General features: G+C 45.9%; 1 protein-coding gene across 3 annotated transcripts in view; it reads left to right on the top strand.

The window, feature by feature from the left end:
* The window catches only part of LOC132490794 (kalirin-like), a 110,222-nt gene that overhangs the window by 53,573 nt on the left and 36,912 nt on the right, over positions 1-19,737 (top strand). For all 3 annotated transcript variants that reach the window (XM_060099428.1, XM_060099430.1, XM_060099429.1), the window contains 11 exons: positions 1,220-1,350; positions 5,821-5,887; positions 7,756-7,859; positions 8,041-8,110; positions 8,433-8,519; positions 9,373-9,465; positions 10,234-10,284; positions 11,152-11,229; positions 14,340-14,525; positions 14,897-15,068; positions 18,380-18,618. In XM_060099428.1, coding sequence (XP_059955411.1) covers positions 1,220-1,350; positions 5,821-5,887; positions 7,756-7,859; positions 8,041-8,110; positions 8,433-8,519; positions 9,373-9,465; positions 10,234-10,284; positions 11,152-11,229; positions 14,340-14,525; positions 14,897-15,068; positions 18,380-18,618 — 1,278 coding nt within the window. The remainder of the gene's footprint in view (positions 1-1,219; positions 1,351-5,820; positions 5,888-7,755; positions 7,860-8,040; positions 8,111-8,432; positions 8,520-9,372; positions 9,466-10,233; positions 10,285-11,151; positions 11,230-14,339; positions 14,526-14,896; positions 15,069-18,379; positions 18,619-19,737) is intronic.

Raw genomic sequence — 19,737 nt, 5'->3', positions numbered from 1 at the left:
CAGTGAGGGAAACCCACCACTGTAGAGCATTTTAAATTGTTCAAGGGCTTGTACACCTATAGTCTCTGACTTTTCCTTAAAAATCTGGAGAAAGGAGAGACCCAACATGAAAACTGAGAAAAACTGAAACATGGAACAATTTTATCTGTCTCACTTAAAATCATCCAGGGACTGGCAGATCTAGGATTAGAATCCTTTACCCTTAGCTCTTTCAAGAGTAACATATTAATCCCTTTAACTTGTTTCTTTTCTTTCTTTTTTTTAAAATTTATTTATTTTATTTATTTATTTTTGGGTACGTTGGGTCTTTGTGGCTGCACACGGGCTTTCTCTAGTTGTGGCGAGCCGGGGCTACTCTTCATTGCGGTGCGCAGGCTTCTCATTGCGGTGACTTCTCTTGTTGGGAAGCACAGGCCCTAGAGCGATCGGGCTTCAGTAGTCGTGGCATGCAGGCTCACTGGTTGTGGCTCACAGGCTCTAGAGCACAGGCTCAGTAGTTGTGGCACGTGGGCTTAGTTGCTCCACAGCATGTGACATCTTCCCGGCCCAGGGCTCAAACCCGTGTCTCCTGCATTGGCAGGCGGATTCTTAACCACTGCGCCACCAGGGAAGTGCCTCTTTAACTTGTTTCTTTGTCCTGCAGCAACTTAATTAAAAGAGATGAAAGGGATTAATAAATGAAAGAAAGCCCTTGGTAAATAACCTTAGCAAAGATGTTTTTAGAAAAGGCTAAGTCTGTTTACCTCTTCTTATCTACATTTCATTGGCCTCTTCAAAGAAAATCGTAGCTGATTTAACAATCATGATTTTACTGAAATTCTCCTATCACTGCCCTCCCCTTGTCAATTCACATTTGGTGGTCCTACGAGTGAGGATTTTCTTTCCTCACTGCTTATTTGGTGTAGAATTGGAATGATTAGCTTTACCTCTGGAGCTCTTACCCAGAGATCAGTCACTTTGATGGTGTTCATTATGTCTGGGAAATTGGCGGCCCCTGACACCAAGTACATCCTAATTGCCTGAGAAGGTGGCGGCTCTGGGCTCCCTGCTGCAGGAAGATGGGAGTCTCTGGCCTCCTGGTGCTTCACTGAAGTTCGGTGAGGACAGCCTTGGTTACTGATCCACCAAGTTGGCTGTGGCTGGGCTGGGGAGACACAAGGACTTCCAGACCACTTTCCCACGTACACTTCTCTAAGGCTATTCATTCTTCTCTTTTCAGAGTCTGGAAGGCGGCTCGTACCGGGGGAGCTTGAAGGACCCCACAGGCTGCCTGAATGAGGGCATGACCCCACCCACACCTCCTAGAAACCTGGAAGAAGAACAGAAAGCCAAGGCCCTGAGAGGCAGGATGTAAGTGCTTCCCCAGACTCCAGCCTGGTGCAAGTGTGTGCAATGGACAAGGGACGGGGTCCTGTGAAGTTTGGGGAGAATTAAGGATTCCCCACACTGTGTTTCCATTGGCACCATTCGTTCTAAGTAAAGGTGACCGGTCTATACAGTGTGACATTGATCAACAATGAGCTATTTGGCACTGACTTTAAGGATTTTCAGCTGAAATATTTTCTGTAAGATAAGGGCTATTACTGACAGTGTGGTTATAACCAAGTCTGTTAGAAATTTAAAACATGCTGATAAAAAACAAAACAACCAAGGTCAGGGAACTATGGGACCATTACTGTGGCCCCATATCAAAGACTCCATGTTAGAAAGTCTGATGGAGTTTCATCTGAGGAAACGTTTCCCCGGATGTAGGAAAGTAACGTATAGGAAAAGGGAGCTGTTGGGCTACCAGGCTGGGTTCTAGCTCCGCCCCTTCTCCAGCGGTTTTATTTATTAAAAAAAAATTTTTTTATAGAGTAATATTTGTTTTTTGGGGTTTTTTTCTTAAGCCCAATTTTTTTTAATTGAGATACAGTTGATGTACAATATTACATAAGTTACAGGTGTACAACATAGTGATTCACAAACTTTAAACGTTATACTTCATTTATAGTTGTTATAAAATATTGGCTATATTTCCCTGTGCTATACAATATATCCTTGCTTATTTATTTTACACATAATAGTTTGTACTTCTTAATCCCCTACTACTATCTTGCCCCTCCCCCTTCCCTCTCCCCACTGGTAACCACTAGTTTGTTCTCTATATCTGTGAGTCTGTTTCCTTTTTGTTATATTCACTAGTTTTTTTTATTTTTTAGATTCCACATATAAGTGATATCATACAGTATTTGTCTTTCTCTGTCTGACTTATTTCACTGTGGACTGAGTTCCAAGAGAACCTCTTTACTTTTCGAATGGTTAGGGGTAAATACAATTCACGTTGCAGTCCATTTCACAAGAACCCATATGTTTTGCAAGGTTTGAGTTATCTACCGTGATGTGAAGTCAATCTTCTATTACTTGATTTGATCAAGAAGATAGCAACACCATTACTGCAAAACCGCAATCCCTCCGAAACTTCAGTTTTGTTGTTTAGGGTTTCACTCTGTGTTGCACACAGAGCTGCTGATGAGTCTTGCACATAGCTTGATGTGTGAGAGACGGTAAGCACAGTGAGAGTGGGATAGGCAGGCGGAAAAGGTCCCGCCCTGTTGCTAATTAGCCTGCCCTTCTGCCTCGAACTCGTCACTCCTTTAGCCTCGTCATAGACATGAAGATTAGCAAAAATAAAGGAGGCCAGGTCCTTCTGTTGCCCGCAGATAGACGAAGTGACCATTTATAACTGTTACCAAGGAAACATCATAGCTAGGGCCTGGCCCCAGAGCAGGGGTGTCACGTCCTAATGGAAATGAGCAAGTGTCATGTAAGCGCTGTGGTTCCATATTTACCCCCTTAACTTTATGGGTGCTCAGGGGAACCCCAAGAATAGAATAGAGGTAAAGAAATACCATCTCCAAAGGGAAGTTTCTTAGGACTTGTACAAAGCTGCTTCTCCTTAGCTTTTCAGTTTTTACATAGATGCGGCAGGGTTGGAGCTGATGTTCCAGTCTTGTCAAGCCAAAGCAAAACTTATATCAGGAAGGTGAAAGCTTATATTAGGGAGGTAACCTTTAAGGTAACAGGTGTTCCTTGGCAAAGCTTATCTCTACTCTTGTAAAAGGGCCTATGAACAGTCATTTAAGTCATTGTCTTGCTTCCAGACATGTTATTGTCTAATTTTGCTCCAACAGGCAAAGGATTGTTGCCTCTTTTACCCAATTCACTCATTTCTTCCCCCTCTTCTCACTCTCTCACCCTCCTCCACATATTTCCACATCCTGCAGTGTCCCGAAAATCCAGGTATCAGAATGAGTCATTCCTTTTACTGTATATTGCCCTTATTCTGCTATACTTTATGGTCACGATGAAAGAGAGGATGTGTAGGTGTCTCATTGTAAACACCATGTGAAGCTGGAGGCTGGGGGTGGGGATAGAGAATTGAGACTCAATCCAGTAAGCCCTCCAAAGGTTTAATGAGAGCTCCATGGAGAGAAGATGTAAACAGACAGTTATTTGTCCAGGAGAAGAAAAAAGCCAAGAATGGACTTAATTGTCTTCAAGTTTTAGCCACTCATTTATTCAACAAATATTTGTTGAGCACCTGTTATGTACCAAGTGCTTGGCGTACAGCAGTGAATAAAACAAACAATAACAACAAAAGAAAAGTCCATGCTCTCGTGACACGTTTACATTCTAATGGGAGAAATCGTACAATAAACAAAATTTAAAATAAATCATGTAGTATGTTAGAAGCTGGAAAAAAGAAAAAATGGTCAGGGAGATCGGGAGTATAGATGAGGCCATGTTGCGGCTTTAAATGGTTCTGACCAAAGCGGTCTGCGCAAAGACCAGAAGCAGGTAAGGAACTAGCCTTTAGCTATGGAGGAAAAGTATTCTCGACACAGGCAACAGCCAATGCAAAGGCTGTAAGAGATTTTCTGTGGAAGACCAGCCATTCCCTACCATTGTGAAGGATAGACGTCAGAAGTAGGTCTGATCTGGAAGCAGTTTAGTAGGACCAAAGAATAACATTTACTTTGTAAATAACCTTTACTCATAAGAACTGAACATGAAAAAAATTGCTTTATTGTCAGTTCAGTTTATTTGGCAATTGATTGTGTACTGCCTTGAGATGCATGTAGCATAAATCTTTTATGTACCTTTTCAGAATGTCTTTTAATGTGTCATTATCTCTCCAAGTGTTTTTCATCAGCTCTTCAAGGGAGGAGATGCTAGGTCCACTGGCAGAACCTAGTCTAATCCTCTTCCCTAGAGGCTGGAAAGCCCAGGATACCCTTCAATGTCAGCAGGTAGCTTAGCATAGAAGTACCACCCAGAGGCGGAGAGCTGGACTTCATCTCCAGAAGGCCCTTCTAGCCCCAAATTCCCACTCTAACTTTCCTGTGGTTTTTCTTCTACCACTTTCTTCCAAGTGGTGACTTGGACCATGCTAAAGATACATTTAAATGCTTTTATTTGGCCTTGCCAGTTCCTTCCTGTGGCCTGAAACGCATAATTGTGTGTATCAGAGAGAGGGAGCTGGTTGGAAGTGCTGGGCATGCTGATAAAGAAGCCTGTGTTCCCCATCGCCCTGAGGCTCTAGGCCTGGGGATTCGGTGGCTTCTCTGTGCTGTATGGACAAGAATTTCAGAGGAATTGCTTCCTGGGTTCAGAACGGCTACTACCCTTGGGCTGGGGCCCCTCTTTGACATCCTAGAACTTGATCCCTTCTGCCACTCGGGTCAAAAATGCAGTTGTATGGCTCCAGGCTAAACTCTTTCAAACTTAGATAATACAAATCAGACTCCATTAAGCTGCATACATCTACCCTGCCCCTGGGCACAGCCATACGTGTTTTATGTCCAGCTCTTTACTGTCTGGACAGGAAGAAAGAAGTGTTTGGGTTTGACGCCTCAGGGACTCCATAGAGCCAGTCTGAGTAGTTTAACCAGGCAGCGGGCGACAGTGAAAGAGCAGAGACTTTGGACTCTTGTACAACTGGGTTCAAATCCCAGCTCTGCTTCTCACGTTGTCATCTTGGGCGATACTGCCTCAGTATTTCCATCTGCATAAACTAGGGCTTACGGTACTTACCTTCTCATAAGCTTGAGAAAAGCCAGATGAAGCAACTGGCACAAAAGCAAATGTTCTAAGAGGAAGAAATCATTCACAAGAAAGTAAATGTCCTCGTAGTGATTAAATCCCACATCTGGTGGGGATGGGGATGTGGCCACATTGAAAGGGGTGATTAGGGAATCTTTCTGGCCTTGATGGGGGATTTTTGCAGGCCAGTTACCAGGGACGCCTATCTGAATAATTGTAGCTTCTGTATCTCAAACACTTCACTTGATGACAGTGTCTCTGAGGCCCAAAGGTTGCTTATCAGACAAATGTCTTTCTCTTCTTGTTAAGCAAAGAACAGAGCTGACATGAAGGAGGAAAAGCCTCATGCTGATCCCTTGGCTTCGAAGCTTTCATAACTCAGTTTTGCCCAAGTGACTGTTATTCCTTCTGCCTTGTGTCTGTACAACTATTCAGTTATAGGTGAGGGAGGAGGAAACATAAGGAATAGGAAGACAGATGCTGGGTTGTAAGCATTGTTCTTCTGGCTGTTGCTGCCATCTGGGAAAGCCTTCTCAGCCCCCGTGCCCTCAGCTCTTCAGTAGCGGGGGCCTCTCATCCAGAGGGCACCAGCCAGCACCTCCCCCAGGGTGCCCAGCGTGGGTTTGGGTGGTCTTGTCATAGAGACGCCAAAGTAACTTTCCTGTGAACTTCAGTGTGAAGATTTCTTGCTTCACAGTGAAGAGGAACCCTCACTGTTCTTAATCTCCTGCTCAGGTTTGTCCTGAATGAACTGGTACAGACAGAGAAAGACTATGTCAAGGATCTGGGGATTGTGGTAGAGGTGAGTACATGGCTCAGGGCGGGTCTGTGGTCACCCAACCAGTGGCATATTGGACCCTACCTGGGCCCTGTGGTGTTTTTGTTTTGTTTTGTTTTGTTTATTTGTTTATTTATTTTTATTTACTTTTTGGCTGCATCGGGTCTTTGTTGCTGCGCGTGGGCTTTCTCTAGTTGCGGCGAGCGGGGGCTGCTCTTCATTGCGGTGTGCGGGCTTCTCATTGCGGTGGCTTCTCTTGTTGTAGAGCACGGGCTCTAGGCGCGCGGGCTTCAGTAGTTGTGGCTTGTGGGCTCAGTAGTTGTGGCTTGTGGGCTCCAGAGCACAGGCTCAGTAGTTGTGGCACACGGGCTTAGTTGCTCCGCGGCATGTGGGATCTTCCTGGACCAGGGATCGAACCCATGTCCCCTGCATTGGCAGGAGGATTCTTAACCACTGCGCCACCAGGGAAGTCCCGGCCCCATGGTGATTTAACTTGACAGTATGTATTTTACTCTCCCTGGGTATTTGTAGAGATGAAACTAAAAATGGTAGTAGATCAAATAGAATATGTAGGTAAGTTTTTTTCTTTTCCCCTTGAAATATTATAAGAGATTTAGAGGAGGGTAGGGCCCCAAATGTTGCAGCCTCTTAGTTAGACCTGAATCCATTTCACCTTGTTTTAGGTGACCAAGTTATTGTCTCCAGAGCTTTTCATTGGTATCTAACCAATATATATACTAGTTATAAATATATAAATATATATATATATATATATATATAAGCATAAATATAATAATATACAGACATATATTCTTCACAGTTATGAGCCACCATGGGCACTAAGCAAGTCAAGCAGGTCACTCTTAGTGAAACCTTGGGGCTTCTATGTTTCCCTAGTTTGCTACCAAGAGGGCAAAGAAAAAACCACCAATAAGGCAAGATTGGCAGGTCCACAGTTAAAAGTCAACTTGATAGTAAATAAAACAGCTCTCTCCATAGGGGTTTACTTTAGGGGGATTTAGACACTTGGAGGAAAAAGTCTAAGAAAGTAAATGGATAATTTAGATGCCTTAGAGCCCTGCTGTTAGTCATCTTAAACGACAGGATGTGAAGTCTAAAAAGTGAACGCCTGATATCTGAATCACCTGCTGGTTCCTTACATTGGGTCTGTAAGCCCCCATCCTATGCAGTCTGCTGATTTAGGGGTTCGTATTTACCTGTCCTGAGCCTTGGATACACAGACTAACCTGGCATATAGAAGACTTGAATTCTAACTTGGGGAAAGGTATCCTCTTTTCCAAGGTGGGATGGGGGCAGCTAGCGGTGTAGCAGCCTCCATAAGCAGTCCAGCCTGGAAGTGGAAGGCTTGGGAATCTTCAGACCGAGGTCCAGGGAAGTCAGACATCAGTGGTGTGACAGACAAGTCACATAATTCCCCATGCACTGGCTTTCTCATCTTTCGATGGGGATAAATGCTGGTACAACCTCAGAGCCTGATTTTAAAACTGAGATAAGATTCTATATGATAGCACTTTACAGAATCTAAAGTATTCACATATTAAGACTTATTTCTAGGTCAAACACATCTAGTTTTAAGCCTTTAAAGATGTAATTAATTGGATTGGGAGATGGGAGAAGAACAGGCAACTATTTCTTCTTTGTCCTGCTTTCTTACGGGGGCTGGAGACAAAGAAAGGGACTCAGAACTTCACGGAAGTTTTGTCTGTCCCTCTGCACAAGGGTGAAGTCCTGGTTGAGTGCGGAGAAACCACAGAAGCCCTTGCCCTCCTCCTCACACGCAGGGGGGTGCTTCCACGGGGCTGCAGGGTGGGGCTCGGCCCAGAAAGCCTCCTCGTGAAAATGCTTTACTCACCATTGCCTCCGCCCCGCAGGGCTTCATGAAGAGAATAGAAGAAAAGGGTGTCCCTGAGGACATGCGAGGAAAGGATAAAATCGTGTTTGGAAATATTCACCAGATTTATGATTGGCATAAGGAGTAAGTGCTACGTTGCCCTGAGGATCAGGGGGTCTTGGAATCCAGGACTCTCCTGTCCTCCCCCTGTGTCTGACCTTAGGGGTGGGGTTTGGGGGGAGTCTTGTGTCGTTCATCTCACCATTGAGAAATGATACAGTTCTGAAGAATGTGCCTTCCTTCTCTTCTCTCCATCCTTTTATAGTGTTTTCCTGGGTGAACTGGAAAAATGTATCCAGGAGCAAGACAGACTGGCACAGCTCTTTATTAAATACGTGAGTGTTGCCCCGCGGCCCCTCCGCTCCCCCTCCCACCAGGCTCACTTGCATGCATTTTACTGTCCCTTCCATCCCCTGCTCTCCCTTCTCATCCCTCTCTGAGCTGTTGGGGTTTTTTCTCTCTTTCCTGGCAGTTTGGAAGATGGGCTCTTGCCCACTGTGTTTTACTCTTCTGTCCTTGATATTTAGCCTCCTTGGTGCGCCCCCAGAGCATGGGCCACATCTTTGTCCTTTGTCTCTCCGCCCGTAGACCAGCTTAGCACTCTGAGGTGGAGCGCCAGGCACAGCTGCCTGAGCGCCTTTCCCTCTGCCTTTGCAGGAGCGGAAGCTGCACATCTACGTGTGGTACTGCCAGAATAAGCCGCGCTCCGAGTACATCGTCGCTGAGTACGACGCCTACTTTGAAGTAAGCTGCTCGGGTTTGGCTGGACCACGGTGTGGGCAAGACGCTCAGGCCGGGACCGCCCCATTCACAAACACCGGCCGCCATCCATCCGCGCGTGGCCCCCTCACGGCACTGTCCATCCCTCAGGACAGGGAGGGCTGCCTCAACAGAGCCGTTAGCTTCTTGGCTAAGTTCTTGTCAGCTCCTCTCCGCTTTTAGAGCCCCCGCTGGGAGAACGACTCTGTAACGCAGAGCCCGCTGCAGAAGCTCCGGTCCTCCTTCCGTGACCCCGGAGCCCGCTGCGCCCACGCTCTTCCTCACCGGGCCTGGAGGCTGCTTGCTGAGGACCCTCCTCCCGGAGGTGCTCACAGCACCTTGTACGTAGCCTCTGCTCCCGTTCCCCGAGGCCCGGCAGGCACCTCAAAGTGTTGGTTCTGCCGCAACCTGGAGGTGTTTATTTTGCTGGAGGAGAGGCAACACCATCACCTGGAAAGAGCCCTTGCCTGAGTGTTTGCAGGTCTGAGTTGAGGGCCCAGCGCGTAGGCTTGTGGTGTCCCCGGGGAAGCCCTTCATTTCTGACGTGGCCGTGGAGTGGGAGAGAGAACAGAACACCCATGCCAGCTTGTCCCTGGGGCTGGGGTAAGGACACAGAGTGTGACAGAGCTTGGTAGGTAAGAAGGTGATGGTGAGGTGTGCTTTGTCGTTAATAACAAAATGAGCTATTGTGTAGGCAGTTCTACCCATTGCGTGGTTTGAAGATTCTAAACCTTTATTGGCAAACATGAAGACCAGCCGTCCTTGCCTTTGAAGCCCTATCCAGAGCACCCCAATCCTTTGGTTCCTCTTCCCCTAATGTAGCTCCCTTGTGTTCCAGGAGGTGAAACAGGAGATAAATCAAAGGCTGACACTTAGCGACTTCCTTATCAAGCCCATTCAGAGAATAACAAAATATCAGCTGCTCCTCAAGGTAAGAGGGCTGTGAGCCCCGCTCCGGGCCAGAGCAGGGTCTTCATCAGGCTCTGAGTTAGGGAGCGGGTCAGCTCGAGGTTCTGTCTCCACTACACTTTGCCTGTGAACTAGTTGGGGGCATGTGTGGGTTTTTACCTTTTACCGGCTGGTTATTTGTGTCAGCTTTCCCCCTGAATAAATTGCATGCCTGTTGTTCCTTCCTTAAGGTTGGTGGTTATTTGATTTTCTTTTTTCCAAATCACTTTCTTACTTTGTTGCCATCACTGACTGACTTGGTACCTTTAAAAGCTAAAAAATAATAAGAGCATAAAATCAGAGTAGAATACACAGAGAAAGAAAAGGAAAGGCAAAGCCCTAGGAACCTTAGATGAGTAAAACCTAAAACTTGATCATTTTTTTACTTTTTTAAATCATTTAGTTTGACTTGTCTTACAGAAATATGAAGCAAATGAGAGATTTGACAGTCCTTTGTCCCTTTCCTTCTTGTCGTCATTCCCCTTTTGTCCCTATTCTCACACTTTCTCTCCCCTTCACCCCTCCCGCCCTTTTCCCGTAGCTTTGAATCTTTGAATATTCCGGGGGTTTTCTCTGTGTGATGACATCCACCATGACTCACAGCTTCATATCTCAGCTACTACAAAGCATTGCCATCTCTGTGGGGAAGGAAAGTCTCCTGGGTGTCATCTTGGTTTTTACGATGCTACATTTTTTATAGGGCTCTATTTTCCTAACTGGTTTCACTCTCCCTGCTTCCCCCACTTGCTAGGACTTCCTGAGATACAGCGAGAAGGCTGGTTTGGAGTGTTCTGATATCGAGGTGAGTTTTCTGCTTGTAATGCTGGTGGTTCTTATGGGACAGTATTGGATGTCTGCCCCTGAAGGGGAAAGATTGGCTCTGGAGGATGGAGAGTCCAGGCTGGCTCCTCTCAGACAGCAAGAGCCCCTTGCAGACAGCTGCCCAGCAGGATGTGGAGTGGCGAGTATTAAGGAGCACATTGAACGTTTTTTGAGAATCCGGTCCTGGGCCAGACCAGAGCTTAGCCCCGCTCATGTTCTCCTTGTGGCTCCCGGTGACATGTGGTGCGAAAGGGTGGTATTTGGACCCTCTAACATCCTGCAGAGATCGGGTGTTTCATTGTGCAGCTTTATCCATGAATCCAGGTACTATTTGAGGCTGACATATAAATTATTCCATTTTCACTCCCTCCCCCGTCCCCGAGGATTACTCCCTAAGTGAAGTCCTTAGAGACAATGTCACCATGGGGATTATTTTAAGCCAGAGAGGTTACAGACCATTCTGGCAGGTTATTTTAGGTTAAAACCTCTAGTATTTCACAAGCGAAGCTAAGCTGTTGCTTCGGCAGCCAGGGAGCCACAAAGAGAAAAAAGAAAATGCACGAAGGAAAGCAAATGGACAAACAGAAGTGGGAAGGTTAGGAAAAGGGTGGGCTGGTAGCATCCTCCCCACGTGTGGTCACTGATTCACGTGGAGCCCCTGCACGGATGACCAACAGCCCCCAACTTAGAACAGGAAAGCCCTCCCTCCTCTGAAGTGGACAGCAGGGACCAGTGTCCTTTCCTAGGATCAAGGAGCCCCCAGGAGGCCCCTGGCTTCCAGCGTGGAACTGCCGAGCCCCCGACCCGAGTGCTGCTCCCTGTCCTGACTGGTTGTTCTTTCCCACAGAAAGCAGTGGAGTTAATGTGCCTTGTTCCAAAACGCTGCAACGACATGATGAATCTGGGGCGCCTGCAGGGCTTTGAGGTGAGCCCTTAAGAAGGCTTCTTAGCCCTCTCCCTTCAGGGCAGCAGGAGCCCAGGCTCCCCTTTGAAGTCCTGTGCGCATGTTCTCTGCCTCTCTCCCTCACCACGTTTGCCCTGGTGCCCGGGCCCCTCCGGGTCACAGGCCTGGAAGGTGCACCTATTTAGGACCTCCAGTGATAGGGCAGCCAGAGGAAGTCAACCAGGCTGCAGTCAGGATTGCAAGGGGCTTGGAAAGACCCCAAATTCTTTATAGCTATGGACCTGCCAGTGACCTCTTCCCTTTCCTTGCTTGCTTGAGAAATGCCGGGAATGTGAGGGAGAGCAGGACTACGTGACGAGAGTAGAACCAGAGGGAAAATGGAACACTTTTTTTTGGAGAGGGTGGTTCTAGTAAACAGGTCTACATAGTGGCTGGCTTTTTAGCTAAATGAATGTTTAAAGCTCTAAAACATCACAGTGCACATGTCTATTCTTTGACAAGAAGAATCAGGTCTTGGGAGAAACAGCTAGATGTACCCAGGGTTTGCATTTCAACGAATATGCTAGTGTGCTAGGGCTGCTATAGCAAAGTACCACAGACTGGGTGGCTTAAACAACAGAAATGTTATCATCTCACATTTTCAGAAGTCAGAAGTCCGAGATCAAAGTGTAGGCAAGGGTGGTTCCTTCTGAGTGCTGTGAGGAGAGGGTCTGTCCAGGCCTCCCTCCTTGGCTTGTAGATGGCCGTCTTCATGTTCACATGGCATTCTTCCTGTATCTTCACATCGCCTTCCTTCTGTACATCTCTCTGTGTCCAAATTTCCCCTTTTTATAAAGACACCGATCATGTTTGATTAAGGCTCACCATAATGACCTCTCTTTAACTTGATTCCCTTTGTAAAGGCTCTGTCTTTTGATAAGGTCGCATCTGAGGTGCTGGGGGTTAAGACTTCAACATCCAAATTGGAGAGGGGATTCAATTCAACCCATAACAGTGAACCTTAGAAGAGCAAATTGACTTTCCTGGTTTAAACTTAATAAGTGGCTGTTATTAATTTATATCCAAACTTCTAACTAAACATAATCTGTTTTAAATATTAATACGATAAAACTGGAACTGATGCAGTTATTGACTGGTGCTTAGTTGTTGTTGAGCCCTTTAGAGAAAGATGTGGATCTTCTAATCCTGTTTCCCAGTAATCCTGCAAGATTTCATTATTCATTTTTTTCCTCTGGCTAAACTAGAATAAAATAGACATAAGGCAGACTGGTATACAAGTAAAGTTAGGAAATGCTATATTCAGGTTTGGGTTAATGAGTTGGATTCATGATGGTCTTGAGCCAAATTCTTCTGTCCTTTTTGCCCTTGCCGCCCATCCTGGTGTCCCTGTCTGATTTCCATTGATTTGTTGTGACCAGGAACTATGTGGAGGGTCCTTTCTGCTGTTCATTTTTTCACAGGTTCTTGTTCTCCACAGTAGACATGAGGCATTCGAGAAGCAGGGTCATGCAGCAGAAATTCACCCCGAGTTCTCACACAGTGTTTCTTTAGTCATGCTACATGACGTTGTACCTGTTCCCTTGGAATTATGCCAGATCTGAGCCTATTCTGAACAAAAGTAATTCCTTTTGCTCTTCATCCTTGATGTCCCTGTGTTTTTCTGAGCAGGAGTCTGACTTGGCTTTCTCTTGGTCTCTGGAGGAACTGACCACTGACAGGAGGAACAGCATCTGATGTACCTTCTGACCCAAGTCAGACTTCACAGGAACTGTGTTGTGCATATTCGTGTGTCCACAGAAGGCCACACACAGGAGGGTGGAATTATTTTCTCTTTTAAATCGAGCACCACCATCTCCTTTTTTCATCAAGCCCTAGAGAATATGCTTTGCATTCCTTCAGCTAATTGGGAAGGACCATGAACGTACTTCCATTCCTTCTGAAGTCCGTGGCTTTGGCTCAGGGAGAAGTTAGCCCCTTCCCTTAGATTCTCTCCCTTTTAAATCCTCTAGCTTTCCCTTTGGCATTGACAGGGCTATAACTCATGGGTCAGGCTCTTATGTAACATTAATAGAGCTTTTAGGGCTGGTCACTGGCTTAATATTAACTTTGGACCAGGGTAGAGATAAGCCTGTTTGGCTGCTGACCTTGACAGTAAGGAACCACAATCCAAGCAGAGGGCCAGCGTTTCTCGGGAACATGAAAGGAAAATGGCCTGTGTGTTGGGTAATGTTTGGAACAAGGCGTCACATACAGAGAATAGCCCACATTTGCGCTAAAGGGCAAAAGTTGTCACCTGAGAGTACAGTTCAGAGGAAGCCCTCTGACCACTATCTCAGATGCCAGTGTCTTCTTGTTGCACAACAGTAGAAAAAGCAATAGCATCCGTGAAGACTTGCTGGGTTAGGCCATATTCCCTTTGAAGATGTGACAATGTTTCTGAAAATCTGGTTAGACCTGGCAAACCAGATAGGCTCCACCTCCTACCCTGAGTGTCAAGTGATCTGGCAACTGGAGGCATTGAAATATAGGCACCTGTCGATAGTATCTCAACTGTACCTGCTGATCTGTAGCAGGAGACTAAGACCTCAGAATTTCCCCATCCTGAAATAATAGAAGAGAGGAGCCTGACTCATCTGATTTCTTTTTGTGGTCCGGCCTCCATCACTTCCCTTGGCCCCAGGTTGGTTCTAGGTTCATAGCTAGCACCCCAGGTCCTGGCTGCAAGGGCCAGGCAGGCACACCTCTCAGAGCTCCGAGGACAGAAAGGCCACTTCCAGCTCCAGCATCATCTACTTTCTGTTCTCCTTTTAATAAAAAAGAAGGGCCAGCATAATTCCCAAACATCTTTTTAGCTAATAATTTTACCTTCTTTCTGGTGTTTTCCTGGAGCTGCTTCTTAATGGTTCCGTAGCTTTCTTTCCCTTCCCTCCAGGGCCCTGTGTGAACGGGAAGGTGGCCACAGTCTGCCCTAGATGTCTGGGTGGGCCCTGATTCAGTCTCTTACTAGAGCCTGAGGCTTTTGCTGTCAGGTCTGTTGTCCATGTCCCCACAGAGGGAGGTTCTGTGACCTAGAGGGTTGTGGTCACCTCCCTGTCTTTCACTTACTTCACCCCAGTCCTTCTTTCCGTCAGGGCACCCTGACCGCTCAGGGCAAGCTGCTGCAGCAGGATACATTCTACGTGATTGAGCTGGATGCCGGCATGCAGTCGCGGACCAAGGAGAGGCGTGTGTTCCTCTTTGAGCAAATTGTCATCTTCAGTGAACTGCTCAGGAAGGGATCCCTCACCCCAGGCTACATGTTCAAAAGGAGCATCAAGGTGAGGATCCAGGTGGGGATGAGAAGGGGCAAAGAAGAGTCACACTGGGGGAGCCACTTCCCTAAGACAGAGACACTGGCATGAGTGAGGATCCAGAACATTGAAGATCTTTCGGCCTAGTAACCTTTGGGATTGAAGGTTGGTTATCCGTGGGAAAAAGTGACAGGCTCGGTGCCAGTCTCTAACATGATCCTGCAAGTTCTCCAAGATCATGTCGTTCACTCAAAGACAGAAACCAAAGTATTTAAGCTATTAGATTCAGGGCACATTTTTAGAAACATTTCCTGAAATAAAAACTTTGAGGAACTGTAATATGTTGTTGATTTTTTTAAACTGCTTAGTATGGAACAGATCACCTTGGTTTCTTCCAGATGAATTACTTGGTCCTGGAGGAGAACGTGGACAATGACCCCTGCAAGTTTGCACTCATGAACAGGGAGACTTCGGAGAGGGTCGTCCTGCAAGCCGCCAACGCCGATATCCAGCAGGCCTGGGTGCAGGACATCAATCAAGTCTTAGAAACACAGCGCGACTTCTTAAATGGTGAGTACTGAGTCTGGCTTCTTGCTGGGCCATTTTCAGGGGACCCCACACCTCTGAGCCTCCTTGGGTCTGGGCTCATGGTGAGTTATGAGCCCCGATCACATTTATATGCATTCTAACTTTGTAGTTTTCAGAAACACTTCATGTAGAATTTTTCTGAACCCGAATACACAAGTGGGCAGATGGGGCATGATAAAGAAGGCCATCTTTCCAAAAGAGGAAATAATCTCTTGCAGCCTTGACTTAGAGGATGTGCCTTGTGCCACCATTACTAGCTGGTAATAATTGGGGCAAAAGTCTGAAATGGGCACATCCTCTTTGTCTCAGGGGCCAGCTATCAGTGACGTGTATTTTTCCATTTAGTAGCTAATGGCTGGTAATCTCAGAGGTTCTCCAGTGCTGTGGACCTGAAGGAGTACTGTATGGCCATATGTGCTCCCATGTTTATACATACATGTCCACCCTTGGGTGTCACCTTTTCTAGTCTAGAATCTGGTCTCTTTCAAATGATGCAAATAGAGCACTTGCTGGGTGTTATCACGGAACTCAATGCTGTGGGGATGGACCTTGGGCAAGTCATGATGTTTCTCTGGGCCTTAGTTGGCTCTTTTTGTGAAAGACCTATTCTGCAGCACTGGAAGCAGGAAAACATGGCACACCTCCCATAGAGAGCGTCATTCTCTGTGTAATTGACAGTTTGTTCTGGGAAGTTTCAAGGTATTACTGAAATTTAGAGCTAGCGATCACCTCTGTTGGGAGCAAAGGGGAATTTGAGTTGGTCTGTCAAACCCCAAGTTATCTCTAGATAACACTAGAGAGCCTTGTGAGATTACCAAGTATCAATTGTACTACTCCATGGTAAGGGATTTAACACAGTTGTGTTTATTTTAAAACAAATAAAAAGATTATGGAGCAGAATGCCTTGCCTGAGACTTCAAAGCAGTTACACACTTACGGAGAGTATTTGGGGGCCATGCCCCTGGTCCCCCAACTGTAGAACAGTTTGGTGAAAAAAACTACACTAAGTGACCTCTAGGGTTCTTTCTTATTCTAAAGAGTCTAAAATTAAACACCAGCCCAGTCCTGAGGGATAGTAATGAAAGCTGTATATAGTTCACAGTTTTTGAGTATACAACATTGAATTAATGCTTCTATGGATAAAATAATTTTAAGCAAAACCATGTGCATGTATAAAATACATTCATTAAATTGATTCTATTAGGAATTTCTGATAGATTCTAAGCTGGAATGAGGTTTTTAAGTTCATCAATTCAGGACAAAAGAAAAGTAAGGTAGGACAATAAGTTGAAACCGGAAATAATTGAGTAACAATAATGGCTCCCATATATTGAGTCCTTTCTCTGTGCGAGGCATGATGCAAAGCATTTCACATGTGTTACCACACTTAATCCTCACATCAGTGTGGAAAGCTAAGTAATATCATCCTGTATTTTTCAGGTCAGGAAAAGGAGGCTCAGGGAGGTTAAGAAACTGGTTCAAAGTCACAAAAACAGTAGGTGCTAAAACAAGAACTGGAACCCAGAACTGTATAACTTGTATAACTTAAAATTAGGCTCTAACCCCAAAACTGCAGTATAGTTGCTAGTGGTAGGGCACACATTTGTCTATGAGTTCCCCAGCAAACAAGGCAAAAAAACAGGACCAGGTATAAGACACTGTATCCATCAGCCAGATGCGAACCCTACCCGAAGATGCGCAGCTTTCCTGATCCTAAGACCTAAGTTATGCAGATTGAGGCCCTTGAAGAGCACAGACTTTCTATGCAGCTTATTTAAGAAGACATACTATTTTCAAACACGTTAGCACAGTTATTGTGTATAATCAATACCCCACTTCCATGAGATGGGTAATGATTCATCAGATCAGGTTGCTACGGCCTGCTTCACAACTGTCTGCTATCTGCTTCAAACTTGGAGCAGTACTTCTTTGGGCATAGTCAGTTATCCAGACTTGCACATGGTCCCAAGAGACCTTTTGCCTAATTATAGTGAATTATGGAGCTATTAATGAACTAGATTCTCAATACCTAAATATTTAATGCTCTCCAGGGAGAAAGGCTGAGGTCTGGCAACAGCCTGTTCAGCACTTGGACACACTCAAAAGACAAGGATGTGACGATGGACTGGGGCCAGGCTTTTGCTTGTAGACACACATGCAGGCACCTCAGAGCCAACGTTTCCCTCCTGAGACCTCAAATAGAAAGGAAATGTGGACTATATGTTGAGTCCTATTAAAGTATATACCTATTGCTATGGAAATATCCTTATAATGGAAAGTTCTCTGGGCCCCAGCTGTTAACCCAATTAAATATTTGTCACAGTGAACACTGACAGAAACAACATAATCGGGCCAGCCTTGAAGTCACTGTTACAGAATTTGACCTGTATGGCTTTTGCCTGGCTGTACCTCTTTAGTACTAAGACCTTGGAACTTTATCATCTTAAACTCAGGAAAACAAAGCTTACCTCTTTCCTTTCAAAGCAGCTTTCCCCAGAGTTCCACTGACCACCCCTTCTCCCAGCCTCCAAACCCAAGCTACCCTGGCTTCTTGCCATCTTTTCCCATCTAGGCTGTGTCAACCTCAGCTCCCTCTGGAGCGCTTGGCACACCGCACCCCTTCCGTGTTCCCGTGGCTCTGCTCAGGTCCGGCCTCTCCCCTTCACTATCTCATGGCTCCTAATCAGCCTGGCCGATCCCTCCCCGCCCCCGCTGCAAGGTTAACCTTCTTCAGGTGTACTCTGGTGCTAGCACCTGCATTGAAAACATGAACGTTTACTTAATTCAGTCACTTTTCATGAACTTCAGAATTAAATCCAGACTCATTCACCTGCTTTCCAGATCTTTCACATCCTGGCACCTCCAACTTCCCTTACCTGTCTCATCTCCTCTTCCTCTGCAGAGACCCATGGCTCTGTGCTCCAGGGAATCTGACTCCATCCTGTTGCCCAGACCCGCTTCCCATTTGCTTCCACCCTGCAGAGCCTGCATGTCAGGGCCTGATGGCTGGCAGTTTCTGAAGCTCTTTACTACCACGCTACCCATCCCTGTGTCCACCCACGCACACACGTACTACAGAGCCCTCTCTCCCTCCTTTTGCACCATTTTGGTTTTGCATTTTCATCATTTAGACAAAACTAAGAATAGTTCTCGGTAGATTATACTCTTTAAAAACAGGGCAGTATCTTCCTCACATATCCTCACTCTGCCTCACGCAAAGCCTGTACCTCTTAAGCCTCCGAAGCTTATGGGATTTCCAAAGCTGAGAGTAATGGTCTGCTCTTCCCCTGCAGCCCTACAGTCGCCTATTGAATATCAGCGGAAAGAAAGGAGCACAGCTGTGATGAGGTCCCAGCCTGCTAGGGTTCCCCAAGCCAGCCCCAGGCCTTACTCCTCCATCCCCGTGGGCTCCGAGAAGCCCCCAAAGGGCTCCAGCTGTAACCCGCCTCTGCCACCCCTGAAGATATCTACCTCCAATGGCAGTTCGGGGTTTGACTACAACCAGGCTGGGGACAAGTTTGAGGCCAGCAAGGTAAGTGACAGCCCACTACTGCCAGCCTCACCACTTTGAGGGTACAGCCTCTGGGCTTACTTTATAAAGTATCATCTTTTTATGCTGATCATTTTAGCAGCAAGAGCCCACTAAATACAGCCGAATCTCAATGATTTCTCTTTCTTCCCCTGAAAACTGAGTGAGTTAAACCAGTTCCCTACCTCTCCACTACCCTCCTCCCCCGCCATCCAGATGCTCTGTGTTAAAGGGCTGTTGTCATCTGCAGAAACACTATACAAATATGGTAATGTTGGAGTGGCAATTATGATTTTTAGCAAACAGAGGAGTTGTGGTGTGGATCATCTAAAAGTCGCAACTCTAGGGTTTGACATCTTGAAGAGATTGCCCTTTCTAATGATGAGCTGCTGAAGTGAGCTCACGCCCATTGGCTGAAGCAGCAAGAGGATGTTGCCCATCAGTGTGTGAATGGGGGAAGCTAGCCTTGGATTAGACTATCCAAGATAATCTACAATTCAAACATCGCCATGAGGAGAGTCATCAGTGTAACTGCAGATCCAGTCTACACAGCTGTTTTGACCCCACCAGGTAGTAGGAATGACAATGAATGGGAAAAGTGCTAGATCCCGAGTCAGGCGATCTGGTTTCTATTCCAAATTATGCAACTCAGAACTTTGCGACTTGCCCTAGAACCTTAGCAGTTTACTTAATCTCATCAGGCCTGTTTCCTCTAGAACTCAATGGGTCTGTGGATGGGAACATCTGCATTTTTTACCTACATGTTCCCACCTTATAGTTTTATTTTTCTTACCCAAATTATTAGATGATGTTGATTTTTTTTTTTTTTGCCATGCTGCACAACTTGCAGAATCTTAGATCCCCAACCAGGGATTGAACCCAGGCCATAGCAGTGAAACTGCCAAGTCCTAACCACTGGACTGCCAGGGAATTCCTAATTTTTTGTTTTAATTAACTGTTAATGTCTAAGTTCAGTTCTGTGTAAGAGTAACTATACTGACCTATTTTATCACATCAGCTGGAAATTATTTTTTCATCTTAAAAATCCCCTGCCCTTGTGAATAAGTTGAAGTCACATTAATTTACTGAAGAATTTCTGGCTCTCACCATGCTCTGTGAGGC

Source organism: Mesoplodon densirostris, chromosome 5 (genome assembly GCF_025265405.1).
Source record: "Mesoplodon densirostris isolate mMesDen1 chromosome 5, mMesDen1 primary haplotype, whole genome shotgun sequence".
NCBI classification, from domain to species: Eukaryota; Metazoa; Chordata; class Mammalia; order Artiodactyla; family Ziphiidae; genus Mesoplodon; species Mesoplodon densirostris.
This window is presented reverse-complemented; position numbering and strand designations above follow the sequence as displayed.